The following is a 17,954-nucleotide window of genomic DNA, read 5'->3' as shown; positions in this document are numbered from 1 at the left end:
TGTCTCATATCTAAAGAGTGTTTAATTTTGAAGAGATAATGGCTCTGGGCAGCATTTGAACATATTCATTGGACTGAAGAATGTCTTAATGTTCCTTAACGACTAAGACATGTGTTTTTTTACTGCCTTATACTTATTTATAAGATAAAACATTTAAATTGTTTGACTCCTAGTACAAATCTTTAATACAATGGTTGTGAGTCACAATTGAAAATAAGCTCGATCAAAGACATAGATCCTGAGCGCATTATCAGTAAAATACTGCGTTATCACGAAGTTATACAGATTTTTTTACGTGGGTTTCTCTCGTTTCAACTATAATGGGAAACACTTGCAATTAAACAACGGCTTTATCAATCATAAAACTGTGCCTATAGGCAGCTACGGATGTGTTTCAAAAAAAAGGTACACAACATTTTGTATCAATGTCTTGTCAGCAATCTTTGATTTTACATAGTTACCTTTGTAGTTGGGTTCACTGTTCAAACACTGGCTCTTCCTGTCACCTGTGCCTACAAAAAGACACGTAGTAAATGTAATTTTATTATAAAGCACGATTATTTATCAAATTAACTATCATAAAGACAATTAAAAATATATTCGAGAGCAGCTGTATGTCTATCTTGAACTTCGTTCACATAAGGTCTGCCTAAATTATCAAAGGAATTGCACGGACATAAATAAAGGTTTACAACCGCGGTGACATGTTGTGTCAAAAGAGTCAAATATATAAATCTGTATTCGTATAACAAAATATATTAATACTATGTTCTTGTTTTACAATAAATAAACTCATTCATACATGCGATAAGTGTAAATACATATAATTAAATTGGACTCGCATCACAGCAATAATACAACTGACAGATAAATAAGTTAAATGGATTATATAAGCAAACTTTTAAATAGCTCATTAACGTTAATAATAGTTTATTGCATTTTCTTTTCCTACATGCATTCAGACAAATATACATATGTTGCATAGTGCATAGAGTAGATATACTACAAATTGATGTTATCGAATGTATAGAGCAAAGCAAAAAGGTTGGGTCACAAGTTTTAACAACATTAGATGACGACCCTTCCCAGTATTTCCGATTCGGTAAATAGGGACATTCAAAGTGCACTTCGTGATTGTATTATAAACAATTCAGTAAGTAAATAAATAGACTTTAGCTGACGACATAAACATTTGGGAAAATGTATTAACAAAAGGTAATTTAATTCACTGTTTTACATTCCAAATGGTTAAGAGAAAAAAAAGTAAACTCAGAATGTTATAATATTACAATTAACTAAACTAAACATACATATAAACAACAGAAGTGAAAAAAATACATAAAAAATTAAAAATAATTAACTAATTGCTCCACAACAAAGAATACAAAATTACAATAAATTGCTCCACACAACCCAGCTCTAGAAACTACAAAATAGCACATAATCTACAGCGAAAATGCTTGAAATCTGTATAATAAAATGGAAAAAGCGAAAAACATTGAAAATGTGTTTACAGTCAAAAATTTATATGAACCTGTTCGAAGTCTTAATATATCGTTGAACTTCCGAAAATAACACATTGTTTTGGTTATCAGTTAGTTCTGGGACGAAAGCACGATACGTTGCTCGGAGAAAAGAAGACATTTGAAGAAGAAATGATCTACGTCTTCGATCGGACTATTACAAGCGCATTTCGGATTGTCAAGTAGGTGGTTTAAGTGTAAATCGGAATGTAAGTCGCTACAGTGGTTTCTTAGACGTGCATGTAAAATGTGTTGCTTTCGTTCGCCAACTAGGAACAACGAAAGAACTATAGGAGGATTGTACTTACGCTTTACTGCACTTTAAAACTAGAAAGCGTTGGTAAAGGCCTTGTATCGATGTCAAGTTCGTTCCATAACTTAAGAGACGAAGGAACAGTTGAATTTGAGTTAATCGCAAGTCTGCGGGCAATTGTTGTAAAGTCGCCTCGATTACGTAACAAGTAAGGAATATTATATGTTGTGGCTGGGAATATATCGTTTAAACATTGTGGTAAGGCACTTGTGTTGTGTTTATATACGAAAACGCGTTTTTGAATTTTCCGTCTGTCACCGAGAGAAACCCAATTAATATATTTTACAAATAAAGTAATTTTAGTTGATCCTGTTAATCCTGTTACAATACGAGCTGCATCCAATTGGAATTTGTTTTATAGTTTTTTTCGTATTTTGTGCAGTTGTCCCAAACAATGGACGCATACTCTTGTAAAGGTCTTAGATATGAAACGTAAATCTGATTGAGTGTTTCCCGCTTGAGTTTGTACTTTATCATTCTCATGGATCCAAGTATTTGGGAAGCTGATTTTGTAATACAAAATGTATTGCCGATATGTTTGTGCCACGAACCGTCATCACTTAGCGTAATACCGAGTAGTTCATGTTCTTTTACAAAGGATAAATGGGTTTCGTCGAAAGTTAAATTTGGACGGTTTTGACTTTTCAAGAGACTGAAAAACATTACTTCCGTTTTCGAGGGATTAAACTGGACGAGCCATTTCTTTGCCCATTGGTTTATGCAGTCTAGGTCATGATTTAAAACACTCTCAAAAATAGCTGTGTCATTTGAGGAAACAGATAGTAAATAGTCGTGAGCAAAAAGGCGACTTATGCTTAAATACAAATAGCGGGATATCCAGGCAATAATATTTCCTGAAAACCCAAGTTCTTTCAGTTTATGTATGAGACCTTTGTGCCAAACCCTTTCGAAGGCTTTACTTATGTCGCAATAAACGATACAGGTAGATTGTTTTTCATCCAACGATTTACATATTTGGTTATACATGTCAATTAGTTGGTAAACAGTAGAATGACCTGGTAAAAAAACTTGACTGATTCTTGTATATAAGTTGATTTATGTAGGTAGTTGAAGAGGTATTTGAAAACAACCCTTTCGAATACTTTTCCAACACAGCTTATAAGGGAAATAGGTCGATAATTCAAAAGAATAAACTGTTCACCTTTTTTAAAGAGAGGCATAACGTTTGCTTCTTTCCAGAAGGGTGGAAATAAGTTTTCGTGTATAAATCTGTTAAAAATAATTGATAGTGGCTTACTAAATGATTTGGATGTTTCTTTTAATAATTTATTACTAATACCATCAGGACCATTAGCTTTTTAAATGTCTAAATTGCATAGAACATCGATCACGTCTTGTTCAGAAATAAAAATGTCGTCAAATGTGTTACGTGTTTTTCAGTGTAATTGTGGTACGTCATGATCGCGATCATCAATTGTTGATATTGATACAAAATAATTATTTAATGTATTGGCCTTTTCAATGTCAGTTACCGAATACGATTCATCTGGGTTCACCAACGGAGGGATACTATTAACACTATTTGCATTTTCTTTAACTAGCATTTTAACCGTTTTCCAATATTGGCGTCGATTAGATTTTCTACAATCGGCAAGTCCAATTTCAAGAGTATTAAAGAGGTATTCTTTAGCATGTTTTTTTTCATATTATTGACTTTGTTTCGTAGATGGTTATATGCTGACCAATCAGAAAACTTTACCAGATTATATAGCAACATGCTTTTGTCTGTCCCTATGACGGGATGTTTTACGTATTGATGATTTATACCAAGGTCGATCGTTTGGTCGAATAGTGAAATCGGAAGACGGAATTAACTGGGAAGCTAATTGAAGAAATACATTTGTAAATCTGAGAACAATTTGGTTTAGATCACCCGTGTGTAAAAAGGACCAGTCGTTGATAATTAAATACATGTACATTTCATCAGATATCACAGTAACATTCATCCTATAATTAATATTGATGATTTAGAAAGGAGTTGGTATCATAAGTCTGGCAATACTCGTAAGGCATGTCAGACTGTTCAGTACATTATATTGGTATTTAAGAAGGGATTTTGTACAGGTACACTGACAATCATCGTGTTCGTGATGTCCGTGTATAACGTACCGTTATGTCCATTAGATATCGTCACTCTGACAATCCTCGTGAAATACGCGAATCACTTATCCTCTTTACATTTCACGTTTACCTAACCACGGATTTGGTATCGTTATCCACGGAATGTATATCATTAGGACTTATCGTCTTGTACAAAATATTGGTTGTTGAGAATGGAGTTAGTACCGTTACACTGACAATTCTCGGGTAGAGTGACAATCCTCGTAGATGTCAGAGTATAACGTACCGTCATGTCCATTAGATTGGTTGTTGACAAGAGAGAAGGTATTGACACACTGACAATCCTCGTAAAATACGATAATCACTCCCCTCTGTACATTTCACTTTTAGCTGAACACAGACTTGATATCGTAACACTGAAAATCCGCAAAATGAAGATCATTAGTACTTACCGTCTTGAACAAAATATTGGTAGTTTAGAAGGGAGTTGGTACCGTTACACTGACAATCCTCGGGTATTGTGACGGAAACACCGTACCTGTCTGGTATGAGGAGAACAATAAATGCATTGCACAACGATGTGAAGAATATGTGTATACGAAATATCCAAGAGGCAAACATAGAATGTGTACAGTTATTTAAACGAAAAGTTTTTTTAAACAGAGAACAAGCATATGTCAGGTGAATATTGTATTTGACGAGTTTAAAGCAATAAATTTGAATCCAAATATGTTATGTAAACGAGGCTACATGTAACAATTTATGTACATACCGAGTTCGACGAACAATGAATTCAAAGAAAAACAACATCAGTACTTCGTATGCTTGTCGAGTACACAGAATGGGTCATTAAATATAAACGAAGGCCAACCAAGGTTACCTTTTTAATTATTTAGTAAATTAACACGTACAGTAAATAGAATATATTTTGATAGTGCATCAACATAAACTGTACTTGAACGGTGTGTACTATATTAAAAGTTCTCGATCGTTAGTTTTATTAGTTAAGTACACAGTCTAACAATATTTCGGATAATAATTAACCCTAATAGTACAATTATTAAGTCATCGACAAGTGAAAATGTGTACAAGTGGAACTTACCACCCATTTGATTTAATACATGGTTAAGGCAGTACTGGTCTCGGTCTCCAAGTTGTTTTAACTTTATGAAAAATAAGGGAAAGTAAACTAATATAATTTTCATCCAAATATTGTACAAGACCACGATCAACGTTCTTGGGAGGCAAAGGAAAAATTGTTATATTAGGGTCGGTTGCCGCATAAATAATAAATAATTGAGGAAAGTATTGCATTGCTGTAGTGCTGCGTATTATCATAAAAACTGTCCTTTATTAGACTAAACTGTGTTTAATGCTGAAAACATATGTTTAATGGTAGCATTTTATAGTATACCAAATCCAATAAATATCTTCCATTGTATCAATAATTTCTGTTCATTACCTCCGGGGCAACGGTTTAAGAGCAAAATCAAGCTGTACATGCCTTATCTTAAATAAAGCAAACATAAACAAACTGAAACTGAAATATAAACAGGAAATCCCAATCTAACCAAAAACACGGAGCCAGATTACAAATTTATAAGAATTAATCATCTCCACTTAAGACATATAATTCGTCTGGATTGTACGTGAAACAAAATTTTATTTGTAAATACCAGTGATGTGTTTGTTTTTTTAACTAAGAGCATCTAATTTGCATTATGGTATTTTTACTTACACTTTTAAAAATTGACAATACGTGAGTTTTACCTTTGTCTATGCTAAGACAGTTTTCCACATGCGCGAGGTTAATAAGGTCTGCAAAACAAAACACTACAATTAGGAAAACACGTGAAAAATTAAATCCTAGATATGTATACTGAATTCACGCTGGACGTCTATCTGTGTGCCCGTCCGTAAGTGCGTCCATTTGTTCGTAAACACCCACATGAACAAAGTTCTTTTTCACTTATTAGTGAACAACATCCAAACGTACAGGCCTCTTTCTTGTGATTTTAACGGTTAATATTCAACGTTAACGATTGCTAAGTTATGTACTTTTTACAATCGCAACAGTTATTTGTCAGAGTTTCAGTTATTTCCGAATGTCATTGTCAATACTGTAATAAGAACAAGAGATGTGTTTGTCAGAAACACAATGCCCCCTACTGCGCTGATGTGAAGACATATATTTGACCATTGACCTTGATGGATGACCTTGAACTTTCACCACTCAAAATGTGAAGCTCCATGAGATACGCATGCATGCCAAATATCAAGTTGCTGTCTTCAATATTGCAAACGTTATGATCAAGGTTAAAGTTTATGGAAAGAATGACAGAGTGACAGAGTGACAGAATGACAGACAGACAGGCCAAAAACAATATAACCCAGTCATTTGATACGGGGGCATAAAAAGGTTATTAAGTCAAAAAGTGGAAATGTCCCGTTTATACATAAGCAGGAAAATGACAATCGCATTCGATAGTATCTATAAATAAGGCGAAAAACGTAAACCGTTAACATTTAAACACATAAAATTAAAATTGCGCGTAGAATAGTTAAAAATCTCTGTGTATATTGTAAAAACACACATGCTTAAAACTTATAACAGCGCGGATTGTGCTTAAGCATCCTAAAATATGATCATCTTAAACGAAAAATACAAAAGAGTTAACAATATTCTTATTTAATATGATTCAATACCTTTATATTCGGCAGATCTGCTGCTACACGCATCCGTATCTGTAAGGAAAGGTCAGAAATACCTGTGAATACTAAAAAAATAAAGTTATCTTTTACATGTTTTATCTTCAATCCATAAGAATTGCCATAATAATATTGCTAACACAATTTATTTTACGTATTAAAGATGGACCTTTTATGACCTGTAAAGCGAGATTATATGACTTTTTGTAAGTGTTAAATTATATATATTGATAAAATATGTTACAAAGACACAAAATAGGCAAGAAAAATTATACATTGATGACGAATTTCATAAAATGCAGCAAAGACAAATTAGCGACCCGAGCCGATTGTGACGAAGATATTTCGAACATATCTTTCTACAATAACCGAAGCATTCGTCTTTTAAGTTAGTATTCGTGTGTCGTATGAATAGATATCGTTGCAGGAAATTAATATGATCCGTACAACTAAATTTAGATTCACATCGTAAATGCATGATTTACATGCTGGCGAATTCGACTGTGCAGACATTTTCGGTATCAGAATTGAATATCTGGCTTCGCATTTTTCTACATCTTTCTTAACTTTTATTTTAATTTATATTGAAATATATGTTTAATGAGGTTTTTACATATTTTATTTAAATTAATAAATATTTGACAAAATCGTATAACCTCGCTTTCAACAGTTCAAGGGATTCTAAATTGTATTCATGGTTATATGTTATTACTACAGACAAACATTTATCACCACCATCATAAACGTTTCTCGGAAGTATTAACATTATAAAATATGTGTTCAAAAGTATTTCCGTATATAATTACCAAACAAAAATGCCCTTACGTCAGTCGCTGTTGAAAGAACGAACAGGAAATACATCAATGGATGACCTGAAAAGAAGGTGCATAATTGTCAATCTATGGACCAATTATCATTGAATAGAATTGGTATAATGTTCGTCAATATTTACATATCAAACGGAGCTCAAACCTTTACCATAAAATATTTTGTTTGATTTTGACAATGCTTAATAGGTCTGGAATGTTTTACAGACGTTAAATTCCGACGTTGCATGGCGTTTGAATATTAAGGTGAGTGGATATTGAACTGAAAGCGTGTTCTTTTATAGGGTCCTCACGAGAGCTTTTGTAGCTGTTAAAAGTCTAACGCACTTAAAAGACAATAGAAAAATAGATACAGTTGTATCTGAACTTTTGTATTTAGAAATTAATTACAATGGGATATGTGTGATAGAAATTTATTTTGAAAGGGTAATAATTTGTTTTACGTAATTTACAGTAAGTAAAGGCCATATTACACTGCGAGAGTACAGACGTTACAATTTTTGTCTTTTATTTCGTCTTTTAATTTTGACTTTTTTAGCTTTTTCAGACTGTTTATTGAAATTCATTTAATGCTTTGAATTATTTTAGTTGTATTGCTTTTTAATTAATATGGCTCCTTTTAGGTCAAATTGCATTTACAATGAAATGTTTTTTGTATATTATTTTTTCAATTTGTTACGCGCTACGAATAAAAAACCGCATCGTATAACAAGGGTTCTCTCTTGCGTCTGCAACTGAAGGTATATGTTTCGTTTAACTGGCTGTATATAAGAAACATATAACAAGATATAACACAATTATAATGAGAATTATTAAATGAACTGGTCATGACCTTGAACAACAAGCGGATTCATTTAAAATTGTCAGTGAAACATGCTTCCTAAATTCAGCAAAATTACATTACAACATTTAAGAGAGAGGGAGCTTGTTTTAAAATAGCCAATTAAGCTAGACTCTTTAAGATAGTTCATTCTTATTGTAATATGTACTATGTGTGCCGCAAATTTCATTGGAATTAAAACACAATTTAGCCGTACCATTTATAGGCAGCGCCATTGCTGTTCGGTGAAGATTTCACCCAGAGGTACTTCCTATATATATATATACACACACACTTTTATGACTTGTTCCATGTAAATTAAAGTAGCAATACCGCAACCAATACTATCGACGCAAGAAATTCTCAAAAGTTAGTCAATTATATTTATAAAAAAAAATACATAAATAGATTTGTCATAATCTAAATGAATAATTTGCATAGGCTACGTTTTATATAACTTAATATTTTTAATTTAAATTGCATTTCATTTAAATAAAATTTATTTCATTATTAAACGGTGTTATGTTCAATAGTAAGATAGATATTGATGTTGTATTTTTACGTTCATAAATGCCACTCTTAAACACGAGATAAAAAAAATTACTTGACGAATTTCAAACGCACACTTGCATCGGGCACAGTGATAGTGACTTAACTATTTATGTGTGCCTTAAATTTAACTAGATCAAGTAAATTTAAGATAAACCTTGCGACAAAACGTGTCCGACTTAACGTAATAAATTCCATATTTGTACCAGCTCTATCACGTTTATGTATGGACCTAGCTACAAGACTTACTTATGTAAACTCGTCTAAAATGGTATCCGTCCTTTGAACAAGTTGTACTCAATAAACTGACCTCAGTGGTCAAGTTTAGCCTTGATCCGGCATTTTAGTGTTATAATCATATTGCCTAAATAGCCATGTGACGGTTCTTATGTTAATATTGCTGCTTTTGATTTGTGTGTTTGTGTAAACAATTGCCCAACAATATGTTATCTGATATGATTGTCAATATTTTTCCGTAACCACAAACAACACAGAACTTCAGAAGCTGAAAATGCAATATTAAAAAATATATGAGTGCTATATAATTATTATTGCATATTCTGTCGCATTTTACTAATACAATTTCGTTGTTATGACAATATTTACAGTAATAGGTAACAACTTTAACATAAATCATAATAATAACATACGTTAAAAACACACACATGTATTATATTGGAATTCCAATATAACAAACACAGAAACGTTCACTGCACTAACTCCATGAAGCTTGAGTCGTTATCTATGACAGTGGTACACTTTACAGACACAATAAACAAGAAGACTTGTCGTTCGTTTTGTTGTATAACTTTAGTATTTAGGACATTACATAGTTCTTATACAGAATATTACATTTTGACTCGTCTAAACAACTGCGTAAAGCTCAATTATATATTTTATATTAAGTAAAACTCCTTCAGTTGAACCCTGCAATGCGGATTAACATACGGATGCACATTAAAAACATTAGACAAGCAAAAAAACTATGAAGCTTTCATTGATATATAAGACCATATTTTCTCTATAATTGCAATAAAACATGTTGTAACTTAGTTGTTATATGCTCGTGATTCGTAATGACCAGTCGAATGAACCTGAACCTCATATCAAAGTCAAAAGCGAGACTCTAATTAATGTATTGAGCATTGCGTTCATATAGATCATTGAGCGTTTAAGGGGCCTTTCACAGAGTTTGGCATGTCTTGAAGTTTGACATGTAATGCTTGATATTGATAAATGTAAACATTGGATCTGAAAAGCTCCAGTTAAAGAACAAGAATAAAATTTAAAACAGAAAAAAGTAACCCTCAGCAGGTCTCGAACCACTGACCCCTGGAGTCCTGGATTAAAAAGTCTACCGCTTAGACCACTCGACCATCCTTCCTCACGCAATGTACAATGTATGTTATACTTTTTATATGCAATCCTCGTAGTTTCACAAAATATAACGACAATAACAGAACTCGCCAAATTATTCAATCGTTTCGCGTTGCAACGCTTTATAATTTTCAGGTTTTTAAATCGTCAAAAGACGCATATACCAGTAATGGCTATTTAAAAGCATGGTAAATGTTAAGTTTTACGGTTTCCTTACATATATCATAACTAAACCGAAAATTTGCGAATCTGAAACATTTATTTTTCAATTTTGTCAATTTAACTAAACGTGAAGAGGCCCTTTTAAACATAGCTAGAGTTACACCGTTTAAAAAAAACGCATCTCTGTAAATTATTGCAGTTAATGCTCGTTTAACTTCTTAAACATATATTTATAGGGATGGCACAAATGTACACACTTGTTCTGGTTATAAATTCTAAATGACTGGAAGCAAATGATAAACAACATTTAATTAAAGACGTTGAAAATGAACTTTAAGTCTGTAAATTCTACGAAGAAGATTAACAGTATTGTGAGTTGGCAGCAGTGCAATCTTTCGTCACGATGTTGTTTGTTGTTTCCATATCAACTGTATTATTGCCTACAAATTAAATGTTGTAATTTTGGATCGTGTCATACTTCTACAAACTATATAATCTACACAATATTTAAAATTTAAATTGATTAGTTGAATTGATATATTTATTAAAGTGTGTAACGAATATTCCCGACGAATTGAACTCTAAAATCGCAAGCCACGCCAGACGAAATACAATGTTGTTATTTGTCTTAATTCTATTTTAATGTGCAGGGGGGGTTGAGGGACATGCGTTTACGCGAGCTTGCCTCCAATATTAACTTTTCGCGAAGGAGTAACGGATATTTTCACCCGGTTAGCCACTTTATATGTATATTGCTTTTAAACATGCTCTTTCGGCTCAACAGTATGTGCACTTCCTTCTTTTTTTGTTTCAAGATCGTAGACGTCGGGATACAAAAGTAATGGAAGGAAAACCGATCACAAATCGGTTGTCTACTTACGTGACGTACGAGACATTGTGTGTACAAATAACATTTTCTCTTATGATGCAAAAAAGACATAAAAATACGAACATTTAATTTCCCTTGCATAACATTTCAATCTTAAAATAAGCACCCATCGTATTAACCGAATGACTTTTCTCATCATACATTTTTTTTAAATCACTGATTTTAAAACATCGTTATCATAACCCTAGAGTCAATCGAAACATCGACCCATATTTGAAAATGCTTATATTGTTTAAATGAATGTTTGTTACAAACGCAGCAAGCATTCTCGATTTTTCGAACAATCTTCTGCATGCCGATAAGTTATGAAAACTCATATATTATTGAAATCATGGTGTTATAATAAGGGAAGTGTAAGATAAATAATTTTATGATTTGTTTATAAAAATACGAGCTTTGCTTCCAAAGAAAGCCCTAATCGCCCACAGTCAACCAAAGACAAAAATTAATAAACAGTCATTTCAGATTTTGGGAAAACCTGGTTTAAAACGTTCCTTTTATCTTTTTCATGCAATGCTAAATAATTTCTGAATAACGCAATTACAATAAAATATGCCTTTAATTTAGTTTATTTGCATCGCTTCCGGTCACAGTGGTACATTAGACTCGTTATGGAATTGATACAACATACGACAGGCACTAAACCACCGTGTAGTAGATGGTGGCATTGTTGTTGAACACACCGGTCGTTTCAACATGGATGATCTGGGGTGCTCCATAGCATGGTTGGATGGCCATCTGAAGAACGAAGCAATGCGCGTTTTATAAAGCTTTAAGCGGAAACGAGCGTACACTATTGCCTTTAACCCCCATCCTTATTTCAATGTATCGATAGAGGATATACTTTTTTTGGTAAAATTGAAACGATCAGTTTGCCATTTTTCAGTTGAAAAACATACAGACATGTGAACGGAATTGTTTAAAGCGTGCGATAATGCTTTGTGTTAGATATAAAAACTGTATATTCACATTATACAAGCTATGCAAACTAAAAAAAAAAATAAGATTGCAAACCTGTTTATTGCAACCTGATCGGCCGTTTTAAAGCTCACACGAAAATGTGAAACAGCCATGTTAAATTTTAATCATGAGTTAAAGAACAGCTTTTTATACAGTTTGGAAAACATTAAACATTTAGCGTGATTGATCGCCATCAAATGACAAGTTTTGGTAAGCAAAGCAGGAACGGGCCTTTTAAAGTAATTTCGTTGCCTCACATTACAAAAAACTGTTGGTCGAGCATGCACACTAAATGTTAAAACAGTCACAATAGTATTTATAAACAATACTAGCCATTTTAGTATCGTCAAAACGAGCGCATTTTAAGGGCTCCAAAAGAGAGCTAAAACAGTAGTACTCCATTATTTTCACATCTACATCAAAGCTTAACTCTAATATACAAACATATAAAACTGCAAACTACAGTATTACCTTGAATCCTTCTGAAATACAGCCGAGGAACACCCCGGACTGGGCATCTAGAGGCATGTACCTTCCTGTGGGGCTGAACGAGGCGATTGGGGAGTAGCTGGGGATTCTGTCACAGTTACTAATCACCTGTGCAAACAATACGCAAGCGAGTTAATACACTTCCAAACGGGACATTGTATTGATTGGTAACGTCCCGTGGGACTCAACGATTCAACTGGAATTACTGTAACAGTTACTTATCAATCACCTAAGAAACACTAATCTTTCACAATGTCAATTCAAGGAGCTTAAGTTTCACAGAAATGATTGTTAATGTAGTTAATTATCAAAGCATAATTCTTTTGAAATTTGGATTTGATTAAATGTGGTTCATGTTTTGATTACTTATTTTACTGTTAAATTATAAATATTTGCATATATCTACTTATTATTACGACGATTATTACGACGATTATGATGATGGTGACAAAGATGTTGATGCTGCTTATTGTAGCATGATTGCATCTTGTTAAAACTAAATATGCATTTTCTGCTGTAAAACAATCTCAAAGAGTGATCCGACATTTTGCGCCGCAGACAAAGAAAAATCACTATGTACTTTAAAGAGGATAAAAATGGCATCTATTATACAGATAACCTAAAAAATACACAGTAAACATGTGGCTTTCAGACAAAATTATTCGCATTCAGGAGAAGGATCATATAAGCCATCGGCGTACTTGCAGTTAAAGAGGCTTTGAAAGCACCCATTTTCTAGACTTAATATATTGCTTTAGTAAAAAAGCAAAGGGTCATAGTTCTCTTAAAACTCGTTAACGACAACTACTATAACTGTATAAGTAGAAGTTAAACAAGTAAAACCAAGTGTGGAGAGTATATACTTTTCATTGGAAAAAAACGAAAACAACAACTTAAAAAGCATGAACACTACACAAGTTTTAATAAAAATTATATTTCTGTTAAAACTAGTAAACGACATCTACTACAACTGTGAAAGTAGAAGTTAAAAAAGAAAAAGCATGAACACTACAAAGGTTCTGATAAAAACGGACGTACGGACGGAAAAAAATACGTTGGTATATGCTCCAACTACGATAGCAACATACATTTAGGAAATTATCAATTAAATAGGTTTCCTGCAATAATTACATGTTGACCACGTGACCAAGTATCCAATGACGTCATATTGCACAGTGTTAGGACCAAGTCTTCATTTGTACCAGAAATTTTGCTTTCGCAGGGTGTTGATCCAGTTGCATGCAGGTGAATGTTCGCGGTAATATCTAGAACAAGACCGATCTTCTGACACAGAAACTCTGTAAAAAAAACAAACATTCTCAGCAATAATCCGAACTGATCAATTTAATACTTCGCTTTTTTAGAATATTATATCGTTACTATGTCAGGCAATATAGGTTATGTGCATTTTTTCCATGTTTGAAATTCATAATTATAGCATAATTGATTTGGTATTATTTAGTGTTTTTGTTCAACCGTTCGGTTTGCTGCCTATATTCTAAAAATCAAATAAAATGACAAAAACTAATTAGTACAGATTACGTAAAATGTGTGTATTTTACATGCTTACTGGTTAATAATATATTTGCTTAAATAATTAACAAATTAAAATGAACTCAGTGTATACTGTTAGGTGAATGCGAAGCAGCAGTAGTTGCTCTGGTGGTTGGTGGTAAAGATCCTGCAACACAATATTCTTTATTAGCCCTGTTATGTTCTATGTGCTAAATGTGTTTATAATCATAGTTTTTTGTTTAAAGTGTTTAACGTGTTAAAAGTTGCAGCAAATAAGTCTAAAATATATGTGCTAATATATGTGCTTGCGATTCCGAAAAAAAACAACATATATTTTTTAGAACAAGTGCATGCTCAAATGAATAAGAAACAAGAATGGAATTTCAGAAAGATTAGAAACATAAAATCAAAGGTATTCTAAAATTGCAAATAATGTTCTTTTGTTCAGTCAATAGTTCATCCATATACAATGGGAAGGTATATTGTTGGTAAATCCACACTAATATGCTCTCATTTGTTTATGAAAACCATATACACACTTGTATGTTCTACATCAAATACGAGCAAATGTGTCAGTATGGGCCTAAATGAAGTCGCTTTGAACTTAATTGATGTACGAAACAAATATTTTGGTTATAAATCATGTAAATACAGTTAGTTTATTGTTATTCAACATTCATATCTAATACTCATCTAATACTCATGTGATTGTTCAGGATTCTGAAGATAAACTGGTGACACAATACTAGTATTTTCTCGCTTTAATAACTTAATTCATAACAATATGCGTAACTATCTTAGACGCTGAAAAAGCATACATGTAATTAAATGTTTAATGGACGCAATGTACGGACTAAAGATAATAGAACTACATAGCGTATTACACAAATATATAAATATATATAAAAAAAGATACTATGGAATAACAACTCGAGGAAGAAGAACTCAAAAATAATAAGATACTATGGAATAACAACTCGAGGGAGAAGAATTCTATAAGACCTTGTCTTTCGTTCTTATCCTATTCGAACATGTACGTATTATAAACATTGTTGAAATTATATGTAAACAAAAGTGCATTGTTTGATAAAAATATGTTTAAACTAACAACTTAGAATTTCAAAACAAAATAGCAAACTGTATATGCTCCTGTGTAGTGTAGTGTAATACATTTAACAATTAAACGTTTAAATATAAAAACGACTAATACAATAAACTTGATAGGTCTTAAAAACACAAACCTGTGCATCTGCATGGGTCTAGATCGACGCTGGGATATTTATCTGGTTAACAGCGCAAAAAAGTTGTTATTAGATGATTCAATACATCAGAATGTACGTTGCACGAAGTATAATACTAGCACTAATACTAGTATCGATAAATTACAACCCGTTTTTACGTTCACCAGGTACCGGTTTAATAAAACGGTTGCCACCTTATGGTATGTAGTGCATTAAACGTAAAAATAAACAGCTATAACATGAAGTTACGATAACTAGACTTAATTCTTTTACTTCCTCAATCTCTATCATAAACCGTCGTGTTTCATATTACGTTATTTGTACTAACATAGAACTTAACACGTGTCAATTTATTTCCTCTACCGACTCAGTGCTACTCAAAAACATACATTGACTTATATTCCCATTACAGTCTGGATTACTGTTTTCAACCTGACATGCGTTACGATGATTTAGGGGTAACTAAGAAGGACTTTAGTTGATATTTGTTTTTACTTCATTCTTTCGTGACAGAGAGTTATATTTATCTATTGTGTCTGAAGAGATATAGAAATTGATATAATTTAATTTTCGTCGAATTTCTTAAAACTAAAAACATAGTTTAGTTTTGTAAGTTTATTTTCATTCACACTCTTATGTCAGTAATTAATTTTGCGCTAAATGTTAGCTTTGATGCGTCATTCGACCGGATTAATTCCCAAATTCTTTGCATTGAGTGATACAAAGAGTTGACCCAAGCTTATAATCAGTTTTATCTGATTTATTTCAGGTTGCATGTATCGTGATGTGCTGATAAGGCAAATAAATATATCGCCTGAAATAAATTGATATTTCGCTCCTACATGTAAGAGCTAAATTAAAGAACATATCATGAGCATATTCAATGTTTTGTTCATACATAATTATACAAAGACATGTCATTGGTAATGCTGGTTTTATACAAAAAATGTGAGTTGCGAAAAGAGAAGAGAAACCTAATTATAACATTTGGCCCTGTATTTATTGCAAGGGGCAATTTTCTAACAATGAGCAAAACAGTTTTGTATATCATCGTGTGATTTATTACTCATAACAATATAAAATGTGTCTCAAAAGTAACCATATTTAAATTTATCGAAATAACAACTTTGAAACATTACCTTTAATAGTGACCACACTACTTACTTGCTGTTCTTAGAATCATGTCCATTGTACAGTCATAACCATGGGATTGCTGAATGTCCTGCAACTGTTGCCATACTGTAACATTAGGAATTAAAAATAAGTAAACAATAACACTTTGCTCACCTTTACTAACGTTTGAAAAAAAAAGAGATTCCGGATAGCATCAAACGACTCAGAATCAATATCAAACTAAACTTAAACATGCAAATTTTGTAGCAACAGCACCCATGCATACAAGTTATGTTGCAACTGCACACATTCCATTTAATAAGCAAACACTGACATATGCAACACTGGAAATCCTCAATATTTGCTTGCAAGACAACATCCATTTATTCCCACAAAAAGATAATGCTCATAAAAATAAAGTTTCTATGTAAGTGAGTAATTTATTTCCATTCTGGACAGCAAGGTCGAACAAACTCTCGGTCAAACTTAAGTTGAGTAAATTGTGTATATATATTTGAAGATAATAACGAGTTTAGACATACGATGGTATCAAACAATCAGATGTTACTTGCTAATCACACATCAAGGACTCTTTCGGGTGTACCTGCTGTTCACATGACAGTGGGTAAGCAATTAGTCACGTGCATTACGTTCAACGCACTACTTTATACATTTTCATGTTATTCACGTTAAAAAAACGATACTTACGCTGGGCATGTGAAGCGCAGCCAGCAACACTCGCTCCTTGAAATAGCTCTTGGCGCAGGTCTGTTTTATTAAACATGGAGATGCAATTTTAACGTTTTTCTCTATTTGAACAAAGTCATTTTGTACGTACCATCACCTGTGTTGTTTATTTAGTTTTGTAGAAACAAATGGTACATCGACTTCTTTTGATATCACTATTGGTTTAACGTGGACAAAAAAATAATAGTGTTGGCATTTAACTATACCTTTTGTAATAGTTATTTTGTTAATCACTTATGACTTTGCCCTCTCACACAGCATTTGATAATTCGAACGTATGTTTAGGACTTTAGAAATGTTACAGTTAACAATCCACAATTTATAATTCATTACACTATGCAAGTTTGTGTTTGCCCATCACATGTTATAACAATCAAAACAGCATTTGACATGTATGTTTAAAATTAAATATGTTCATATATTATGATTTATACATTCACTGTAAATAAGCCTAGCTCTATGAAAAGGGGATTTATTTCTTGCGCGTAAAGTGTCATCCCAGTTTAGCTGTGCAGTCCGCTCAGGCTAATAAGGGACGACAATTCCCGTTAAAACTTGATTTTTACTAAGAAGAGACTTTCTTGGAACAAAAAATATCATAAAACCGGAAAGTGTCGTCCCTGATTAGCCTGTGCGGA

At 32.7% G+C, this 17,954-nt stretch overlaps 1 protein-coding gene across 5 annotated transcripts in view; it reads right to left on the bottom strand.

Moving 5' to 3' along the window:
- LOC127848935 (uncharacterized) overlaps nucleotides 1-17,954 on the bottom strand; it is an 81,705-nt gene that overhangs the window by 19,562 nt on the left and 44,189 nt on the right. For 3 of the 5 annotated variants that reach the window (XR_008034825.1, XR_008034824.1, XR_008034826.1), the window contains exons 17-18: nucleotides 17,278-17,337; nucleotides 16,621-16,695 (exon numbers count right to left, since the gene is read on the bottom strand). The exons of 1 other annotated variant lie outside the window; for it this stretch is intronic. Coding sequence is in view for 1 of the 4 variants with exons in the window: in XM_052381663.1 (XP_052237623.1) it covers nucleotides 11,891-11,989; nucleotides 12,683-12,808; nucleotides 13,832-13,998; nucleotides 14,328-14,381; nucleotides 15,457-15,498; nucleotides 16,621-16,695; nucleotides 17,278-17,337 (623 nt within the window). In the remaining 3 variants the exon portion in view is untranslated. Of the gene's footprint in view, nucleotides 1-11,804; nucleotides 11,990-12,682; nucleotides 12,809-13,831; nucleotides 13,999-14,327; nucleotides 14,382-15,456; nucleotides 15,499-16,620; nucleotides 16,696-17,277; nucleotides 17,338-17,954 lie in introns of those variants that run through there. One more of the 5 variants, XM_052381663.1, reaches the window with a different exon arrangement.

This window comes from Dreissena polymorpha, chromosome 10 (assembly GCF_020536995.1).
Source record: "Dreissena polymorpha isolate Duluth1 chromosome 10, UMN_Dpol_1.0, whole genome shotgun sequence".
Classification (NCBI taxonomy): domain Eukaryota; kingdom Metazoa; phylum Mollusca; class Bivalvia; order Myida; family Dreissenidae; genus Dreissena; species Dreissena polymorpha.
Note: the sequence above shows the minus strand (reverse complement) of the source record. Positions and strands in the feature narration are given on the sequence as shown.